The sequence below is a fragment of the Carassius auratus genome, chromosome 1, assembly GCF_003368295.1.
Source record: "Carassius auratus strain Wakin chromosome 1, ASM336829v1, whole genome shotgun sequence".
Classification (NCBI taxonomy): Eukaryota; Metazoa; Chordata; class Actinopteri; order Cypriniformes; family Cyprinidae; genus Carassius; species Carassius auratus.
In genome coordinates this window covers 9,278,995-9,300,816 of record NC_039243.1, presented here as the reverse complement: position 1 = coordinate 9,300,816, position 21,822 = coordinate 9,278,995, and the positions used below count along the sequence as shown (strand labels likewise).

The 21,822-nt window shown below is 36.3% G+C and overlaps 1 protein-coding gene across 1 annotated transcript; it reads left to right on the top strand.

The window, feature by feature from the left end:
* The first annotated feature begins 352 nt into the window (after window positions 1–352).
* Window positions 353–11,153, top strand: rnf150a (ring finger protein 150a). Its single transcript, XM_026229997.1, has 7 exons — window positions 353–1,046; window positions 4,198–4,448; window positions 4,569–4,640; window positions 5,501–5,583; window positions 5,888–5,984; window positions 6,072–6,282; window positions 7,611–11,153. Exons 1-7 carry the CDS (start codon window positions 593–595, stop codon window positions 7,727–7,729), a joined length of 1,287 nt encoding a protein of 428 aa, XP_026085782.1. The 5' UTR covers window positions 353–592; the 3' UTR covers window positions 7,730–11,153.
* The last annotated feature ends 10,669 nt before the right edge of the window (window positions 11,154–21,822 follow it).

Below are 21,822 nucleotides of genomic sequence, written 5' to 3'. Positions count from 1 at the left end.
ATATATATATATATATATATATATATATATATATATATATATATATATATATATATATAAAGTGTGTGTGTGTGTGTGTGTGTGTGTTTAAATTTATTATAATATGAGCGACTATGCAACGTCTGTGTGTTGCATAGAAACGTTCTGTTTAATTTAATCCGGTTTTTTTTTTAATTATCAGTCAATTAATAGATTTAGTTAGTTATTTAGTTAGTTAGTTCGTAATTAGTTTGTTAGTTACAACGCTCTTTAAGCCCCTTGCATAATATATGGTGATATTCTTCAATCGCCGCATTTTATCCCCTTTAGTCAATGTTTAGTAACAATATCTGGCAACCATCTCATCCGACAGCGTCACAACAAGCGCAGAAGCAGCTGGTGACTCGTCATGATGGTGGACCGCATCTATAAGCCACTCTTAAAGGACGACACCGATGGACAGGTAGATGTTTCGGTCTGACTGTGCTCTATTTGTGTTTTGTGGTTGCCAAGTGATGCCGTATTCAAGGATCATAATCTTATACTGAAAAAGAGGCAGGATAAAGACGTACCCCGACCTGGAAAGAGTTAGTTTGGGATTAATTCTGGAAACATGGCAGTGTCCCTGACCCAAGCCTGCCGGAGTCTTGCCCTGTCTACATGGCTGCTGTCGTTTTGCTTCGTGCATTTGCTGTGTCTGGACTTCACAGTGGCAGAGAAGGAGGAATGGTACACTGCCTTTGTCAACATCACTTACCTGGATCCAGTCACATCTGAAATAAAGACAGACAAGAGTGAATGTGGCAGATATGGGGAGCACTCTCCTAAAAGAGATGCCAGGGGCTTCGTGTTTATGCCATCTCTTCTGCAGGACAGACAGGTGTGTGACAGTAACACTAAATTCCCTCTCCCTCATCCCAACATCCCATGGATAGCACTGATAGCCCGAGGAAACTGCACCTACAGGGAGAAGATCAGACACGCTGCTGCTCTCAATGCATCCGCTGTGGTCATTTTCAACATGGGCTCCACCAACTCCAATGAGACCATTACTATGCCACATCACGGTAAGATGAGAATTTGTTCCTGTGCATTTGCTTTCTAGATGTCATTGTAAATTAAATATTGACCGTTAAAATGCAAGCTGTTCACTGTATTCCAAGTTTATAAACCCACTTTAATTGTAGAATGCACAGCAACTTAAAGAGACAGTTCACCTAAAAATGAGCCATCTGTCATCCTTTGTTCACCCTCAAAGTTGTGTTCCAAACCTGCATGTATTTCTTTCTTCTGCTGAACACAAGAGCAGATATTTTGATGAATGTGAGTAACCAAGCGGTAGCCATTGACTTTGACATACCATTAAAATCAATGGCTACAGGCACCTGTTTGGTTAACCGCATTCTTCAAGCTATTCCTTTAATGTTTAACAAAGATATCACATCAATGCACCCACATGTGATTATGACCAATGATGCATATTGTGTGATCTGAGCTTGACCAGTTTGTTTGCACTATTAATAGTTAACATATCTACCATGATGTGGAAAAACCTATTAAACTCTTAAGATTTGCATGGTCTGTTTACATACTTTGCAAATTATTAAGCACTGTATTGCATCTTTGCATTAATATTTTCATATTGCATTATATTTCCACACTTCTCTTGAAGAATGACTCTTATTACTTGAGTTGTGACATAATTACTCCGTGTGTTTGCAGTCGCTGCAGGTTTATTCTTGTTGTGTTTTCTTAGCATTGGATGATTTTCATAAAAACATGTCCAGGTCACGCTGCAACCCAAGATCATAAGAAAAAATAATAGGGCAAAATTAGAAAACAGGGCTTAATATTGGAACATCTATTATTATTATTATTATTATTATTATCATGCCAGTCATCCAATATATAGATGAGTTTGTTACTCCATCAAACACATTTGGAATCAAGCATTAGCATCACTTGCTCACCAATGGATCCTCCGCAGTGAATGGGTGCCGTCAGAACGAGAGTCCAAACAGATGATAAAAACATCACAGTAATCCACAAGTAACTGAGACAACTCCATTCCATCCTTGCTTCTGGCTGAAATATGTGATGTTTTATCAGCTGTTCGGACTCTCGTTCTGGCGGCACCCATTCACTGCAGAGGATATGCTGCAGGTCAGCAGGTGATGTAATGCTACATTTCTCAGGATCTGTTCCCATGCAGAAACTCATCTAGGTCGTGGACGGCCTGAGGGTGAGTGGATTTGTGGGTGAATTATTCCTTTAAAACATGTTCTCAAAGATCTTGTCTGTGCGTGTTTCAGTTTGGTAACATTAGCAGGTTAGTGGAAGTCGATTGCTCAAGCCATGTCAACCACAAGAATATCTCTTGCATATTGCAACATGCTGTTGTGTCTGATCAAGAGTGTCTGTCTCTTTCACTTCCCCACCCTTTTCTTGTCTCTTGACCCTTCGCTTCATGAATTCTTTGTCATTTTTGACCATTTTGGAGGCCATTGACTTTATCAGTGTCATGAGCAAAAAAGTTTTTACTGTCATGTTATTTCTATTATAATGAGGTTTTATTTCATAATGTGTTTTTGTTTTTTACTTCTCGATCCTGTTGTGTTTATATGTGCTATATGAATGAATGAAATGAAAATGAATGAATGAAACGAAACTAACTACTGTACATTCATGCACAGCTTTCACCTCTGACCTGATGCTGTCATGTTGTTATTGATGGAGCTCCACAAAAGTGTTGTGTTTAGCATTAATCGCAGGCTCCTGTATCCTGAACTCTGCAGTGCAGTAATTCATCTCTCAAATCCAGTTTCTTAAAGGGGGGGTGAAATGCTATTTCATGCATACTGAGTTTTTTACACTGTTAAAGAGTTGGATTCCCATGCTAAACATGGACAAAGTTTCAAAAATTAAGTTGTACGTTTGAAGGAGTATTTCTGTTCCAAAAATACTCCTTCCAGTTTGTCACAAGTTTCGGAAAGTTTTTTTCGAGTATGGCTCTGTGTGACGTTAGATGGAGCGGAATTTCCTTATATGGGTCCTAAGGGCAGTTCTGCCGGAAGAGCGCGCGCTCCCGTATAGCAGAGCAGAGAGAGCACAACAGACTTCACTGATCAGAGCGAGAGCGTCGCGAAATGTCACAAAAGGAGTGTGTTTTTGGTTGCCAGGGCAAGACAACCCTGCACAGATTACCAAAAGAGAAACAGCATTAAGGGACGAGTAGATGGAGTTTATTTTTACAGAGCATCAACGGAGTTGTGCAAGTGTTTTTGTTCGTTCCCCTGCATTTCGAAGATGCTTGTTTTACAAACAAGATCCAGTTTGACGACGGATTTGTGTATTGTTTAGTTCTTAAGGATGATGCAATCCCAACGAAAAAGGGTCACGATTGTGTGTTGGAACCACATGCGGTGAGTACAACTGCTTCAAATATCTCTGCCTCCTTGTTAGTGCGTCCGCCTCCCATGCCGAGACCCGGGTTCGAGCCCCGCTAAAATAAATAAATAAACGGCTGAATCTGACTGTTAGCCATGGTTTGTTTTGGATGATGGTTTTGTCCTCACGATAATGTCACAGCTTCCAAACACTCTCAACGCAAAAGCCTACTGGCGTTCGTGATTCTTTAGCTCCGCCCACACGTCACGCCTCCAGGCGCTTGTGTTTTTCCGGGAAAAATCGGTACAGACTATCTTTCTCTTATGAATATAATAAAACTAAAGACTTTTTGGAGTTATGAAGGATGCAGTACTACTCTATAGGTACTCAAGATTAACAGGATATTGAGTGAAAACGAGCATTTCACCCCCCCTTTAATGTATGAAAATGGAGAAGGCTGGTACTCAGCACTGGTTAAACACATTCTTCATAGTTTTATTTCTGCTTTCTTTGTTGACATGTTGGCTGCTTCACAGCTCAGTCCAGCAGGTGCTAATTTCGAGGATCAGATGTCTGGCTTTCACAGATGCAAGAGTGAGGGAAGATGTGTGAAGTCTTCCGTTTCAAACGATGCCTCTCCAGAAATGAGCAAAAACACACTAAATAGTTTAAATACTGAATCAATTAAATATCTAACAACAACAACAAGTTGTTTTGAACACTGACTGATGCTGTGACTCGCTCACTGTCAGTGTTTTATGATGGTCTGTTAAAAGTGTGAAGTTTGGTGGTGAAGTCGTTTGAGATTTGAACCTATCATCATGGTTTTAGGAACCGGCGATGTGGTGGCGATCATGATTCCCGAGCCCAAAGGTCGTGAGATCATGGCCCTGCTGGAGAAGAACATAACCGTGGCCATGCACATCACCATCGGCACGCGCAACCTGCAGAAATACGTCAGCCGCACCTCCGTGGTGTTCGTCTCCATCTCCTTCATCATCCTGATGATCATCTCTCTGGCCTGGCTGGTCTTCTACTACATCCAGCGCTTCCGCTACGCAAACGCACGCGACCGCAACCAGGTGCACCACAGTCACGCTTTTATTTCCCTCAGCATGCACTAAAGCAAAGAGGGTCACATCTGATGTAATGTCAGTTTAAAATCTGACATTTCAATGTAGCATGTGTCATGTCTTTTGCAGAGGCGATTGGGCGACGCTGCAAAAAAGGCCATAAGCAAGTTACAAGTGCGGACCATCAGGAAGGGTGACAAGGTTTGGATCGTTTTAACGGATTTCTTTTGAGTAGTGTGAAATGCTTCGAGCACTTCATTCAAAGCAACAATGCTAATTATAATGGAAATCATGCAAAATGGTGCAAAAAAACACATCTTTACAACTTGGCATTCAAGTTTGGAAATAATATCAGTTTTTGTTGAATGTTTAATGTATTCTTTCTCACCGAGGCAGCATTTATTTGATCAAAATATGGTATTAACAGTAATATTGTGAAATATCATTATAGCATAAAATAACTGTTTTCTATTTGAATATGTTAAAATGTAATTTATTCAATTTTCAGCATCATTCGTCCAGTCTTCAGAGTCACATGATCCCTCAGAAATCATTCTGATATGCTGATTTGCTGCTTTAAAAAAAAAAAAACATTTCTGATTAATATCAATGTTGAAAACAGTTGTTCTGCTTCAGATTTTTTAAGAAAAACTTGATGCATTTGTCAAATTCATTGTAAAAAAAAAAAAAAGTGGGAAAAATAAATATTTTGTTACTCATGTTTAATGCAATGCAAAAAAAATTTGTAAAAAATCATACTGACCAAAAAAAAATTTTTTCGTGTAAAATGGCTTTTTCTGATTCTGCATTCTTATTGCAAGTGTCACTTTCGAAATTATGTAAACATGTATATTCAAACCGCTCCAAATGTGTGATATCTGTAGTCTGCTTTGTGGTCTTCAACACCTGTCTGTGATTCACTCTCTTTACTGTATGTGTGTTTTATGACTGTGTGTTCCTGTCTGCTGCGTTAGCTCTAATGGAGATCTCGTGGAAGTGTACACATACAGTCGCCCATGTGTGGTTTCTCACAGAATCCTTTATCCACCCGCTGTTTCTAGGAAACCGAGTCGGACTTTGATAACTGCGCAGTGTGCATCGAAGACTACAAACCTAATGATGTTGTCAGGATCCTGCCGTGTCGGTAAGATCACGACATCAGCTAAGAAGTCTGAAATGATGAATTCTGATGCTCAGAGAAATATAAGGCGTAAAATCATCATCAGTGAAGTCAGGCTTGGTGTGCATATATTGAAGTTCAATGATGAGCTCTTTCTCTAAAACTAATTTTCAATCTGTGAAAGTGAAACTTGAAATTGTTCATTCATTTAGTTATTTGCTAAAATAGCCAGTATATTAATGTGGTTGCAATGACACATTGAGTGTACAAATGCATGAAAATGTTTAAATATGTCTTGACTGTTTAATGATCACTGTGTTGTTGTCAGGCATGTCTTCCATAAGAACTGTGTGGACCCGTGGCTGCAGGACCACAGGACCTGTCCCATGTGCAAAATGAACATCCTTAAGGCGCTGGGCATCCCGGTAAGAACAGAAGCTACTGGATCCACGAGCCTTGCTTGAGACCTTGTGTTTTGCTCTGGATAACGCTGTAGTTTGTCGTTCAAACAGGCCAATACAGACTGTTCTGATGACAGCCCTCCTGATTATGAGATGTCCGTCAGCGGGCCGCCCACCAACCCTGTGACGGGCGCTAGTGAGGTCTCAGTGGGCGAGAGCCTGGTGGTCCTGGACCCAGCTGTCAGAGCAATAGGACTGTCTCATATTTCCCACCAGATGGACTCGTTCCTGCAGGCTGGAGAGAGCCACCACATCGCCAGCAGTGAGTATGGATCATCACAACTCACTGTGGTCTTGATATAATTTATTTATTTATTTTTTTTTGGAGGGGGGTGGGCGGGTGTTAAGTTTTGGTTTTCTCAAGGTATCTCAAAAAAAAAAAAAATTACAGTAATGGATAACATCTAAATCACTTATTAATATTAAATAATTGGAGTCAGTAAGATTTTTGTTAGTTTTTAAAAAGCTGCATTTATTCAATTAATATTTTGCATTAATATTTTTACTTAATATTTTAATAAATGTAAAATAACAGTTTCTATGTGTGATATATCTTAAAATGTAATCTATTCCTGTGATTAAAATTTGAATATATTTTAAATTCTAATTTATTCCTGTGCTCAAAGCTGTATTGTCAGCATCATTCCTCCAGTCTCCAGTGTCACATAATGCTTCAGAATCGCTCTAATTTACCGATTTGCTGCTCAAGAAACATTTCTGATTATTATCAAAGTTGCTTTATATTTTTGTGGAAACGTGGTACATCACTTCATAAATCGAAACTCAAAGGAGGAGTCTATAAAAATGTAAAAAGTATCCTAACAAAGACATTTTTCCACGCAATGCGAGCATGTGTATAAGAAATGCTTATGTGCATATAATATAAAAGGTATTGTAGTTCTGATGTGAAATTCTTGTCTCTCACATTGACCTACACGTCTCTTGGAAGTGGATTGGATTATTTTAGTCGGTTTTGCGTGTGATCTACTTTCAGCTCTCATATATTTGGGTCATTTCTTTGGCTGTCCTGGTTCTCCATCGCAGCTCTGATCCTGTGCTGTTTCTGTGGCCCGTATCAGGCCTTTTGTCAGACTAGATTAATTGCTTTGGTCTGCTGCCACACACTGTAAATAAGTCTGTCAAACTCCAGACAGAACACAAGCACCATAAAACCATGCCACGTGTCTCGTGAGGAATTTTCCAGGGCATTTGTCCCTCAACCGAAGCTCTGAAATCTAAAATCTCATTCCAACTGTTTATCTCACAATTTTTAATAAATAAAAATAAAATAAAGATGCAATTTTGAGTTGATATCTTTAAATTCAGACTTTTTTTTAACTGCAATTTTACGACCTGAAATTCTAAATTTAAATCTCGCAATTTTGTCATTTTCTCAAAAGTTTCCGTGTATTCTGTTTTACTCAGAATTGCTCATTTATTTTGGTCAATTTCAAGTTATAATTGCATAATTGTAATGTTTATTTTATTTCTGTTTCGTAAACAAGCTTCCATAGAAATCCACTCACCAGGTTTGGTGCTAAAACAGCACTGGTCCTCGCACACGTCCTAAATGTTTTTTTGTTGTTTCAGGTGAACACCAGCCCTCCATGAGCACAGATTCAGACACCTCCCTCGTCATGCCAGTGGAGCTCGTCCTGTCCAACACTGACCTGCGGTCTGATCCAGAACAGGACGAGGTCAAGTCCTGAAGTGCCATAACAGAGCGGGACCGCGGCAGGACAATGAAAGAACACGTGCAATAGCAGCACAGGTGTGCAACCTCCTTTTTCTGACCTCATGGTCTCCATCACTGCAAAAAAGGCTTGCTTGTCCTCTTCCTCTGGCTGTTTTGCACTCAATGTCTTCTGTCTCGAGTTTGTGTTACCAGACTGGAAAATCCACATGGTCCTATGAGGGATGTTTTCCCTTTTATTTTGGAAAATTTAGACTGTTTCAACTTCACAATGGGATCACTGCCAGTATACACCAGGATATTTCAAAATGAATATACGTAATGCTTCGATGAGTTCGCTTTAAGTGGTTTCAGTGTCAGATGCTCCTTGTGAAGTATCACAGGTTCTTATCGTATGCGGGACTCTATTCTTGCATCTTCTGATATGTGATGTGTTGAATCATGGCACAATGAAGCCAGAAACACCAGCTCATGATATGGGAAGTGTTTCAGCAGCCGAATCCAGTGACCGTGTGTCACACCAGTGTTTGTGAATCATAATGCCATGAAAGCAGATACTTTCCTCTCATTTTGTCTTGACTGAGCGCTGTCATTTTTCCACTAGGCCACATGCACACTGCTTAATCCAGTCTCACTCCGGTTTGTTGTCTATACGAGTGACAACTGCATTCACATTCAACCACATTCAAAGCTGCATGCATGTCACGTTCCAATTAAACTGGAAATGTATTAATTGCAATTTGGATTCTCAAAAATAACTACAGGCCCGTTCACACCCAAAATGATAATTATAAGTGATGCACCAAAGCGAATTTTTTACAGAAACCAAAAAGTAGGGTTTTATCTAGTTTGAAAACTGAAAACTGAAAGTTTATTTAATAATCCATTATTTAATCACATTAAATTGATATCCAACACTCAAATAAAAGCTGACTCATACATAAACATTCAAATTGCATTTTTATGTACTATACATTTTTGATTGTATGATTGCAATTCGTTGTCAAAATATAAACATCAAAAAGTATAAAATTAATGAATAGTCATTTTAAGAGAATAACACAGTATGATCCTTGGAATCACTTTCAGAATGTTATTTTCCTATTCTCTGTATATATAAATATTTCTGGTTTCATTATGATAAAAACATTGGCAGCCAATCAGATTCCACCTGACTTAATATCGCAAGCAAAATAAGGTGAATTTGTGAAGATATAATACATAGCTCACGTCATGCATTACATCATCCCACAGTGCTATGCTCTCAGCAACAGTGATGGTTATAATATCAAAAACATCTATTTATTAGTTCATTATTTGATTGGGTGCCAGAATGAACAGCAGCTGATTCCAGGGACTTGGATTGTCAATGTTAGTGAAGGTTTACTCAACATTGAATCGAAAATGCTAAACAAACAAGTCTATTTCTGAGATTATGGATGCCACTCTCTGTCATTTGACAGAAATGTATTTTTGTAATCTTTTCCATGTTATTTTCATGGAACACTGGTCAGTATGAAGTGTTTACAGTGAACCAGTGTTCCATTATGAGTCAAGCATCGTGATTCACTCCCACAAATAACAACAGTTGCCACTTCCTCCTCCCTGCCGTGTGCATGTGGCCATTGGTCATTGTTTCTGACATTAACCTCTTCAGAGGCACAAGGTTTAAAGAGGAATTGTTGGGTTGGATGTAAATGTAAAGACCAGTAGAATGTTTGTAAATGTAGACACATATGATTTCTACTGTATATTCCTGGATATTATCGCATAAACCCTTTTGCTGAAAGTGAAGTGAGTAATTCTAAACCGATATGCAATCTGAGCAGCTGAATTGATCTGAAGAGCTCAAGCAGCGCCGCAGACGCTTGCCTGAACAATGGATGACGACTGAAAAATGTTGTTTGTCATTGGTTTTGCTATTGCTATGGCTGCTGCAGAAATTGCACACGTAACTTTTACAGGACAGCAGTAAAAGCACTTAGCATTCTTGACCAGCCGGCCTGTTTTAAATGACTGTTCGCTTTTTATCGGGCACAGTGTGGACGGTGGAAGACTATTGAATGATTATTTTGATATCAAAGGGTTTATTTTTCTAAAAAAAAAGACCAAAACAATCAAAGGACACTTATATTATGAAGATAAACACCCCTTTTACATATATATGTTTTGTTAAATAATTATTATTATTATTATTTCACTAAATAGCTTTCAAGAATGAAGATATTATGATCATTTATAGCATTTTGTTGTTGAATACAGACTTACAAATTTAAATAGTTATTCTTATTTGAATTCTATCAATGGGAATTATTAGTCATTTAATGAGGTGTTTTGTTTTAATGTTTAAATCTTTTTTTCTCAGTACACTTCCCCAGTTAAACACGCTCTTTCCCAGAAGACCGAAGCTTTAGTGCTGGATATGTGTTGTGATGTCCCGAGACTTGTGTGTTTGTATTGAATGGTCTTGCTGTGGAGGACAGCGCTGGGTTCTGTGATCCTCATATTCATATTCAGGCTTGTGCAGTGTTATTTGCATCTGTCAGCCAAAAAGCACATGAGATTTCTCCTGAGATCTGCAGATTTGATCGTCACTGTAGGCTAGCTTGTGTGAAACTGATGTTTAGAGGAATTCTGTGATATTAGATGATTAAGCACTTCTCATTTGTAACAGATGATTCTTTCAGCACAAACAGTATGACGGTGGGCTGGATTCACCAGTTATCTACAGAAAAAAGTCTCAAAAATTCTAAGATTAATTCTTAAGATAAAGTATCATTTGTGACAAGTTTGTAAGAATGTAAAAAAAAAAAAAAATCAGCAGTTCCTGGAGAAAAAAATCTTATGGTAAATTCTAAGTTCATAAAAATGGGGAAAAAATGCAAATTCTAAAAACAATTTTGAAAACTAAAATGATACATTCTTAGGTTTTTAGAATGTTCAAAATATGTGAAATTCTTGACAAAAGATCTACATTCAAATGATAAATTCTAAGAAGTTCGTAAGAATGTAAAAAAAAAAAATTGCAACTATTTACAAATAATATATAAAATTCAGATCAATTCTAAGAAGTTTGTAAGAATGTTGAAAAAAAGTGCAGTTCTTGAAAAAATGTGATCTTTTTTTACAGACATTGTTCTTATCTGAAAAAGCATGTACTGTAGAATATTCTCCTCACTACTGGCTTGGCTAAAGTTATTTGCGATCATTTTAAACTTGAATTTTTATAAGCTTAACATTTCAGCTGTAAAGTGTTGTCCAAAGAAAAAGTGTGAACTTTCATAAGAATTTATTTTCTTACGTAAAAGGCAGTTAAGAAGAATTGTATTCTTAAGAATGTTTTGTGAATGTGGCCTCAAATGGTTTCTTTGGTTCATTGTGTTGTCTGTCTGAACTGTCTAGGAATCATTTTGTGAGTCCATTAAAGCTATCATATCATGTGTTTGTTATACTTTTTTTCTCCTTGGGAAATTATTTTTCAGTATTTCCGTGCTGTGCCTTCAAGACAATGTAAACACCATCTTCGTATATAATCATGAGCATTTGGATCCATTTGGACAGATTCAGAAAACAGCTCATGCTGAGATGTAAATGTAATGTGAAAATCATGTTCAAAAAGTGTTGAGCTCTAAAATTTGCAGTATGTTTCATATCGCCAGGATGATATTCCTTCTTTAAGGAACGTGTGTGTGTGTGTGTGTGTGCTGTTGTAGACAGTATGGAGTGTTTGTTTGACTTGTGTTTCTCATTAAATAAATCAATGTTTTTGTCATGCACTGGACCTGATGAGTGGCATACAGGGAGATGGGTTGAAAGCATTATTTTTGCAGTTGTGCTAGTGAGCCAGAAATGCCAAGCTTCACCTTTAACCTATCTTTCCTCTAGGATATGACACATGATGCACTGTTTGGTGGGATCCACACTTTTAGTAACTGTCAGCCAGGGATGTGTCATTTAAAACAGCTGTATACTGTATAGCAGAGATTTGCAGCGTTTTTGTTATGGATGATAATGTAAATATACCCAGCTACAGTTAAGATGCATCATGTCCAAGATTGAGACGGACAATACATTTCAACAGAAGTTTTTCAACCACTACTCACTGTGTCTTTGATTATTAATTATACTTTTACAGATCATTTTCATTTTTAGGTTTTTGATAAGTAAAGACTGGTGTAAAATAGCATTAAAAAAGTTTGGGGTAAGTCTTTTTTTTTTGTTGTTAAGAAATTGTAGGCTACTTTTGTATTGAATTGAGCAGAAATTACAGTTAAGAACTACTTTGTGTGCATCCATAAAATCTGAGGGGAAAGTGTCATAGTTTATGCAGAAATATGAAGCAGCTGTTTTCAACATTGATAATAAAAAGAAATGTTTCTTGAGCAGCAAATCAGAATATTAGATGATTTCTGAAAGAGTAATGATGCTGAAAATTCAGCTTTGATCACAGAAATAAATTACATTTTACAATACAATCTCATAGAAAACTGTTAATTTAAATTGTAATAATATTTCACAATTTTACTGTACTATTAAACATAAAATATGCAGCTTTGGTAAACCGAAGAGACTTATTTCAAAAACATTTTTAAAAAACTTTACATTTTGATCAGTATTGTATTGATCCAATATCTAAAGTCAAGTGGATTTATGTAAAATTATGTAAATGGTTATGTAAAATTGTGGCACTTGTCTGGTCTCACCTTTAATGACTAAGCGGTTGCATAACTGTCATTTATCTTCCTCTAATGCTTTTCATCAGCACAGAAACGCCTTTGTTTCCAAGCAACAGTTAAAATAAAGATGACAGACGGGACTCTTAACAGATGATTCTTTCAGCACAAACAGTATGACGGTGGGCTGGATTCACCAGTTATCTACAGAAAAAAGTCTCAAAAATTCTAAGATTAATTCTTAAGATAAAGTATCATTTGTGACAAGTTTGTAAGAATGTAAAAAAAAAAAAAAATCAGCAGTTCCTGGAGAAAAAAATCTTATGGTAAATTCTAAGTTCATAAAAATGGGGAAAAAATGCAAATTCTAAAAACAATTTTGAAAACTAAAATGATACATTCTTAGGTTTTTAGAATGTTCAAAATATGTGAAATTCTTGACAAAAGATCTACATTCAAATGATAAATTCTAAGAAGTTCGTAAGAATGTAAAAAAAAAAATTTGCAACTATTTACAAATAATATATAAAATTCAGATCAATTCTAAGAAGTTTGTAAGAATGTTGAAAAAAAGTGCAGTTCTTGAAAAAATGTGATCTTTTTTTACAGACATTGTTCTTATCTGAAAAAGCATGTACTGTAGAATATTCTCCTCACTACTGGCTTGGCTAAAGTTATTTGCGATCATTTTAAACTTGAATTTTTATAAGCTTAACATTTCAGCTGTAAAGTGTTGTCCAAAGAAAAAGTGTGAACTTTCATAAGAATTTATTTTCTTACGTAAAAGGCAGTTAAGAAGAATTGTATTCTTAAGAATGTTTTGTGAATGTGGCCTCAAATGGTTTCTTTGGTTCATTGTGTTGTCTGTCTGAACTGTCTAGGAATCATTTTGTGAGTCCATTAAAGCTATCATATCATGTGTTTGTTATACTTTTTTTCTCCTTGGGAAATTATTTTTCAGTATTTCCGTGCTGTGCCTTCAAGACAATGTAAACACCATCTTCGTATATAATCATGAGCATTTGGATCCATTTGGACAGATTCAGAAAACAGCTCATGCTGAGATGTAAATGTAATGTGAAAATCATGTTCAAAAAGTGTTGAGCTCTAAAATTTGCAGTATGTTTCATATCGCCAGGATGATATTCCTTCTTTAAGGAACGTGTGTGTGTGTGTGTGTGTGCTGTTGTAGACAGTATGGAGTGTTTGTTTGACTTGTGTTTCTCATTAAATAAATCAATGTTTTTGTCATGCACTGGACCTGATGAGTGGCATACAGGGAGATGGGTTGAAAGCATTATTTTTGCAGTTGTGCTAGTGAGCCAGAAATGCCAAGCTTCACCTTTAACCTATCTTTCCTCTAGGATATGACACATGATGCACTGTTTGGTGGGATCCACACTTTTAGTAACTGTCAGCCAGGGATGTGTCATTTAAAACAGCTGTATACTGTATAGCAGAGATTTGCAGCGTTTTTGTTATGGATGATAATGTAAATATACCCAGCTACAGTTAAGATGCATCATGTCCAAGATTGAGACGGACAATACATTTCAACAGAAGTTTTTCAACCACTACTCACTGTGTCTTTGATTATTAATTATACTTTTACAGATCATTTTCATTTTTAGGTTTTTGATAAGTAAAGACTGGTGTAAAATAGCATTAAAAAAGTTTGGGGTAAGTCTTTTTTTTTTGTTGTTAAGAAATTGTAGGCTACTTTTGTATTGAATTGAGCAGAAATTACAGTTAAGAACTACATTGTGTGCATCCATAAAATCTGAGGGGAAAGTGTCATAGTTTATGCAGAAATATGAAGCAGCTGTTTTCAACATTGATAATAAAAAGAAATGTTTCTTGAGCAGCAAATCAGAATATTAGATGATTTCTGAAAGAGTAATGATGCTGAAAATTCAGCTTTGATCACAGAAATAAATTACATTTTACAATACAATCTCATAGAAAACTGTTAATTTAAATTGTAATAATATTTCACAATTTTACTGTACTATTAAACATAAAATATGCAGCTTTGGTAAACCGAAGAGACTTATTTCAAAAACATTTTTAAAAAACTTTACATTTTGATCAGTATTGTATTGATCCAATATCTAAAGTCAAGTGGATTTATGTAAAATTATGTAAATGGTTATGTAAAATTGTGGCACTTGTCTGGTCTCACCTTTAATGACTAAGCGGTTGCATAACTGTCATTTATCTTCCTCTAATGCTTTTCATCAGCACAGAAACGCCTTTGTTTCCAAGCAACAGTTAAAATAAAGATGACAGACGGGACTCTTAACAGATGATTCTTTCAGCACAAACAGTATGACGGTGGGCTGGATTCACCAGTTATCTACAGAAAAAAGTCTCAAAAATTCTAAGATTAATTCTTAAGATAAAGTATCATTTGTGACAAGTTTGTAAGAATGTAAAAAAAAAAAAAAATCAGCAGTTCCTGGAGAAAAAAATCTTATGGTAAATTCTAAGTTCATAAAAATGGGGAAAAAATGCAAATTCTAAAAACAATTTTGAAAACTAAAATGATACATTCTTAGGTTTTTAGAATGTTCAAAATATGTGAAATTCTTGACAAAAGATCTACATTCAAATGATAAATTCTAAGAAGTTCGTAAGAATGTAAAAAAAAAAATTTGCAACTATTTACAAATAATATATAAAATTCAGATCAATTCTAAGAAGTTTGTAAGAATGTTGAAAAAAAGTGCAGTTCTTGAAAAAATGTGATCTTTTTTTACAGACATTGTTCTTATCTGAAAAAGCATGTACTGTAGAATATTCTCCTCACTACTGGCTTGGCTAAAGTTATTTGCGATCATTTTAAACTTGAATTTTTATAAGCTTAACATTTCAGCTGTAAAGTGTTGTCCAAAGAAAAAGTGTGAACTTTCATAAGAATTTATTTTCTTACGTAAAAGGCAGTTAAGAAGAATTGTATTCTTAAGAATGTTTTGTGAATGTGGCCTCAAATGGTTTCTTTGGTTCATTGTGTTGTCTGTCTGAACTGTCTAGGAATCATTTTGTGAGTCCATTAAAGCTATCATATCATGTGTTTGTTATACTTTTTTTCTCCTTGGGAAATTATTTTTCAGTATTTCCGTGCTGTGCCTTCAAGACAATGTAAACACCATCTTCGTATATAATCATGAGCATTTGGATCCATTTGGACAGATTCAGAAAACAGCTCATGCTGAGATGTAAATGTAATGTGAAAATCATGTTCAAAAAGTGTTGAGCTCTAAAATTTGCAGTATGTTTCATATCGCCAGGATGATATTCCTTCTTTAAGGAACGTGTGTGTGTGTGTGTGTGTGCTGTTGTAGACAGTATGGAGTGTTTGTTTGACTTGTGTTTCTCATTAAATAAATCAATGTTTTTGTCATGCACTGGACCTGATGAGTGGCATACAGGGAGATGGGTTGAAAGCATTATTTTTGCAGTTGTGCTAGTGAGCCAGAAATGCCAAGCTTCACCTTTAACCTATCTTTCCTCTAGGATATGACACATGATGCACTGTTTGGTGGGATCCACACTTTTAGTAACTGTCAGCCAGGGATGTGTCATTTAAAACAGCTGTATACTGTATAGCAGAGATTTGCAGCGTTTTTGTTATGGATGATAATGTGAATATACCCAGCTACAGTTAAGATGCATCATGTCCAAGATTGAGACGGACAATACATTTCAACAGAAGTTTTTCAACCACTACTCACTGTGTCTTTGATTATTAATTATACTTTTACAGATCATTTTCATTTTTAGGTTTTTGATAAGTAAAGACTGGTGTAAAATAGCATTAAAAAAGTTTGGGGTAAGTCTTTTTTTTTTGTTGTTAAGAAATTGTAGGCTACTTTTGTATTGAATTGAGCAGAAATTACAGTTAAGAACTACTTTGTGTGCATCCATAAAATCTGAGGGGAAAGTGTCATAGTTTATGCAGAAATATGAAGCAGCTGTTTTCAACATTGATAATAAAAAGAAATGTTTCTTGAGCAGCAAATCAGAATATTAGATGATTTCTGAAAGAGTAATGATGCTGAAAATTCAGCTTTGATCACAGAAATAAATTACATTTTACAATACAATCTCATAGAAAACTGTTAATTTAAATTGTAATAATATTTCACAATTTTACTGTACTATTAAACATAAAATATGCAGCTTTGGTAAACCGAAGAGACTTATTTCAAAAACATTTTTAAAAAACTTTACATTTTGATCAGTATTGTATTGATCCAATATCTAAAGTCAAGTGGATTTATGTAAAATTATGTAAATGGTTATGTAAAATTGTGGCACTTGTCTGGTCTCACCTTTAATGACTAAGCGGTTGCATAACTGTCATTTATCTTCCTCTAATGCTTTTCATCAGCACAGAAACGCCTTTGTTTCCAAGCAACAGTTAAAATAAAGATGACAGACGGGACTCTTAACCACGCCGTATGGATCTTCATTTGTGTCAGTCAGCTGACATCTGCTGCGGGGAACCATTAAACACAACAACAAAGCTGTGTCAACAGAAAAACCGCCGCTCAAAGAGGTTTCCATCATAACTATGGATGAAAGGTGAACATGATAAAACAGAGCTGGGTATGAATGCTGTCTGTCTTCATGCTACATTTGACAGTAAAGCACGAACACATCTTAACTCGTGTCAAAGTTCAGTATGTGCAGGAAGCACATGCATTGTGCTCAACATGAGCATTAAATGCATAAACATTAGCCGATAGAAAATGTAAATTGTAATTTTGTATCTGTTTTTCATTATTTTTCTACTGTATATTGTTGTTAAATTAAAAGTAACCCACAGTAACAACTAGGAAATGACCCGTTTCCATTTCATAAATCTGGTCACCTTATTTTAGTTGCCACTTCAAATATCCGTCCTAGAAACTCTGTCCAGACATTAACCTGGCTCTAAAAGTCACTCTGACCTCCCAGAAACCATGCTGACGTGAAAGTTTTCAATGCACACGACAACACACCCTAGTGTTTCCTTCAGCAAATCAAGCTAGTGTTTTATCTCCTTTAGGCTTCCGAGACATCAAACTGATTGTCCAGGATGTGCCTCACCCTCCTTCAGGGAAACAGCCTTTTCAGCCATACCACTACAGTTTGGGTGGATACCAGAGCATTTCCTAATCGCAGAAGGCTTCAGTATTAAACACGTGTACGAGTCATTTGCAGGCTTTAAGTCTTTTCTGCTCTTCAAACACAACCTCTACTTTACACGTTCATCTACGATAGCCTTTCCATTTGTTAGATCTGGGCTTTGCACAGGCCATTCTAACCTAAAAGCATGGCCTGGATTTATGACCTGTTCCTTTTTATAGTCCCACAGCCACCCAGTTTACACTCTCACTCGAACGGATGGACATTTGATTTATAGGACCTTCCCTGCATTGTGCAAACCAGATTTCCCCTGTTTAGTTAAACGTCAGTTGGCAGCTAGAAATGCAAATGTCCTGCCAATTTTGGATGGTTTTTCTTTTATAATTTTTGTGCTGGCTGACAGTAACTAATCTGAACGTGCTCCTGCCAGTACCAGGATGTCCAGCTTCGTCTTTCTGTCTGCAGTCCACTGAGGAACACTTTTGGTGCAGTTTCCTCAGTAAATTCCACGCATACTGATCTTTAGTTTCCAAGTCCAAGATTTAGTTTATTACCATGTTATTACCATGGCATTAAATCTTATTTAGTCTCCCTCGAGTCGTTCCAAACCTGAGTTTCTTTTCTTTGTGGGACATAAAGTAAGATAATTTGAAGAATGCGGTTGACCAGACGTTTAATGGATCCCATTGACTTCCATTATAAAATACTAAAAGTCGATGGGGACCAGAAACTGTTTTGTTACATTCTTCAAAATATTTTCTCTTGTGGTCAGCAGAAGAATAAAATTCATACAAGTTTGGAGCAGCTTCAGAGTTTCATATGAATTTCATGTCCTTTGTCCTTACCTGACCTATTGCAACACAAACTTCCTCTTTCAGCAAAATGTGGCTTGTAATAATATATTACATCACTTCAAATCTAATAAATAAACATAAAGTGGGTTGGAAAAGCTGCTTTGAAACTGTAACTTGCCAAGCAATGCAGTTGTGTAATCAGTTGAAAAACTAGGACTGTTTACATTTTTTCTGTCACAAATACAACGCGTGGTTTTGAGCGAATGAGCTTCTAGCTCGAACAGGTAAAATATCTGGAAAACCAGAACAGGTAATCAGTATAAAGCAAACTATTACAGCAAACTGTATAAACCAAGTAAAAAAGGGGGGTTGAATACATCAACCATTTTTAAAATAACTGAAGAAGTTACAGACCTTCCAACGTTAGAAAACAGCGAGCGAACCGTGTGAATCGACTCACTTGAAAGAATCGGACTTTTCCGATGCTGCTACTGAAGGAACGAATCGTCTCGGATGAATAGGTTCACTGAAATGAATCAGACTTTCCAAATCTGCATATGAGAAGAAGATGTGTTTAGGATGAACCGATTCCTTTGAATGAATGCCAGTTCTTTCCAGATGCTTAATTACCAGATGCTTAATGTTGTCGGCTGCTGCTCAGAAGATTAGTTTGATAATTACCTAAAGACACACTGCCCTCTAGTGGACGCAATTCACCTCACCGTGCAGAACTGTATCCCACTTCATACAGATGTAGTCTTGTTAAAGAAAACAGACAAATAAAATAATGTGCGAATAGATGAAAACGTGCATGTATTAAAGTTATTATAACTACAGCTGCAATTCAAAAGACATAGAGATTTTTTAAATTACTAAAACATGTAGCAACTTAACTATATATTTTTTTTTTATTTAAACAGAAAATTAAAATAATAAATTATATAAATACAAGCTAATTTAAGCATTTAAAACTACATAAACTTAAAATGATAAAAATATAAATTTAAAATAGATAGGTAAAAGCTAATATATCCATATAAAAATATATATATATATATATATATATATATATATATATATATATATATATATACACACACACACACACACAACTACATAAAATTCAAATGAAAACCGAAAATATAAAATAAAAATAAATAAAAGCTCATAAAAAATATCAATACATCTCAAATAGTATGTGAATAATACTAAAATAACACAGATACATATGTACATGTCCCTCCCATGTTAAAATATATTATACTGAAAAGAAAAGATCTTGTTAAAGACCTCAATGAAGAAGTTTATTACAGTGTAGCTCTCAAACTGCATGCTTTCAGCCTGTTACAGTTTATTGCCCCTAATAAAAGCAGCTGTTCCTGTTGTGTCTGTATGTTAAAGAAGTTCAGACACCTCATTGCATGTGTGTGACAGCTCTCAGTTTCACACACCCATTCCTATACATGAGCATTTGCTCAGGATGTGATCACCTCAAACGGTGCAGAGACAGACAGTGAAACTGCTGACTTCTTTTCTTTTCTATGATAATTCAGCTATTTGGTGACATGTTCTAACACTTATCCACAATACAATGGGTCAAATGCAAAAGTTGTCCCTCTTGCTCTGTTCACCAGTAGAAGGGCCTATTATCTAAGGTTTAGGATTAGCATGCACACACGTGTGGTTTTCTCAAGGTTTTCCAGTATCAGAACATTTACGCCCCATGCAGCGGTTTTCTGTTGATGAAGACTGACTGGAATCTGAAGTGTGTGCTGTCAAACAGCTGCAGGAGCTTCTCCAGAAGTCAAACACTAAACATCTAAACACTGATTGTAAAATAGTATAGGCGCAAAAACAGGAACTCTCTGGTTTAACAGTCAGAATTAGGATATTTATGAGTCATATAAAGTAACAAAAGCAAATTTAGAAAAAGTACAGTCTTCTCCGTTTCGCTCTTAGTAATGTGTTACTAAGCTGTTGACTTGTTGTGGTGAACACACACTAGACGGGGAAAGTCATTAGTCATAAAGAAATCCCTCAGAACAGCCCCTAACCTAATGTACACGCTTCAATCAGGGCTTTTCACACAGCTTAACCATGAGAACATGCAGAAATACTGACACAGACACAGAATAAACATATTAATATGCCTGCTGGGGAAGAAGTGGGTTAATATAACCCTGCGATCCCTTAAATAGTCTGAAAAAGTAAATCTTTATAACAGTATAGCAGACTACTAATATAAAATACATGTTTATATCAGTTTTCACTCTCCATCTCCCAATAACATGTCTTAGTAAGATGATTTAAATGTTTAGTTTTATGATCAAAGGGTCTGTAGTTTTTAATGTGATGCAATACAATGGTGATAAACGACAGCAAATAAATGTTCATCAGAGATGGATCATATTTGAATTTCTGTATGGACAATCAAGTAATCTGAAATTGCTTCAGTTCAGTAAGTGTTCTTCTTGAAATATTACTAAAAGTTATTCTTGCATTGTGGTGCATGAAATATAAGTCATACGGTTTTTACTGTAGGTCGATGTCAGCATGACATGTTCTGTCAGACTGACCTGAGGTTATTTTACACTTTGATCTAATGCTTGGAATTTGTTGTTTTGGTCTGTTTGTTTCTGAAAATAAAGTTAGTTCCACAGAAAAGTCCAACATTTTCTTGATGAAGTGAGAAAATGAGTGAGAAATGCAACAGAAATGAGTCAGTCACAGCTGACAGAATCTCAAACGGAGCACCGCTGACTTTACCTCCGAAGGGGATTCTGTAAGACGTTTATTTCATGGAAGTTGTGCGAGCACATCATTGCACTCTTACATCCTGCTTTTCCTACGCACATACCTTTAGTTAGTATATTACACGGCTCTCTAGAATACTTGATTCTGATTGGCTAGGCTGTAACAAACTCATTTTCGTATTTTTAAGCTAATCTAAACATGATAACACAACACACTGAAGGATATCTTGCTGAATCACTTATTCTAAGCTCACACCACTTTCCAGATCAGTTTCCCCTGCAGCCCCCTCAGTGCCGCCAACACAGACTGGTTTGTTTTCTTCTTGTGGTTTGTTTTGGAATAATCTTGATCTCCTACAGCCTCTCACCCAGCAGCGGCTGACAGACCTCCAGAGCAGCAGAGTACTGGATGGCTTGTTGCCACTCGCACCTCTGTCTTCCTGCTGTGAATCTATCGCTGTGGTTGTTTTGAGCTTCAGTTTGTCATGTCGAGCAGGGGTGTTAAACCTGAGGAACACAGAGGTTACCCACACCACACGGAACAACACACTGTTTCTGATCCGTCACAAACGACAGCTAGGTCTAGTGTAACCGATGGGGAAACACCTCATGCACACATCAGCTATGTTTTATTTACCTGACCTATTTATGTAGCACAAGGGTTTCACCTCACCAGACTGATTAAAAGTCAACTACAAAAATAGGACTTGTGTCCTTTGGTTGTAAAATGAAAAAAAATCAAAGGACAAGCATCTT

What these genes read in the sequence shown, in the direction of transcription:
- rnf150a (XM_026229997.1), top strand. Translation starts at nt 593, where the DNA reads ATGGCAGTGTCCCTGACCCAAGCCTGCCGGAGTCTTGCCCTGTCTACA. An exon ending in CATTACTATGCCACATCACG is followed by an intron (nt 1,047 to 4,197) that starts GTAAGATGAGAA and finishes TCATGGTTTTAG; the next exon opens with GAACCGGCGATGTGGTGGCG. An exon ending in GAGCCACCACATCGCCAGCA is followed by an intron (nt 6,283 to 7,610) that starts GTGAGTATGGAT and finishes TTGTTGTTTCAG; the next exon opens with GTGAACACCAGCCCTCCATG.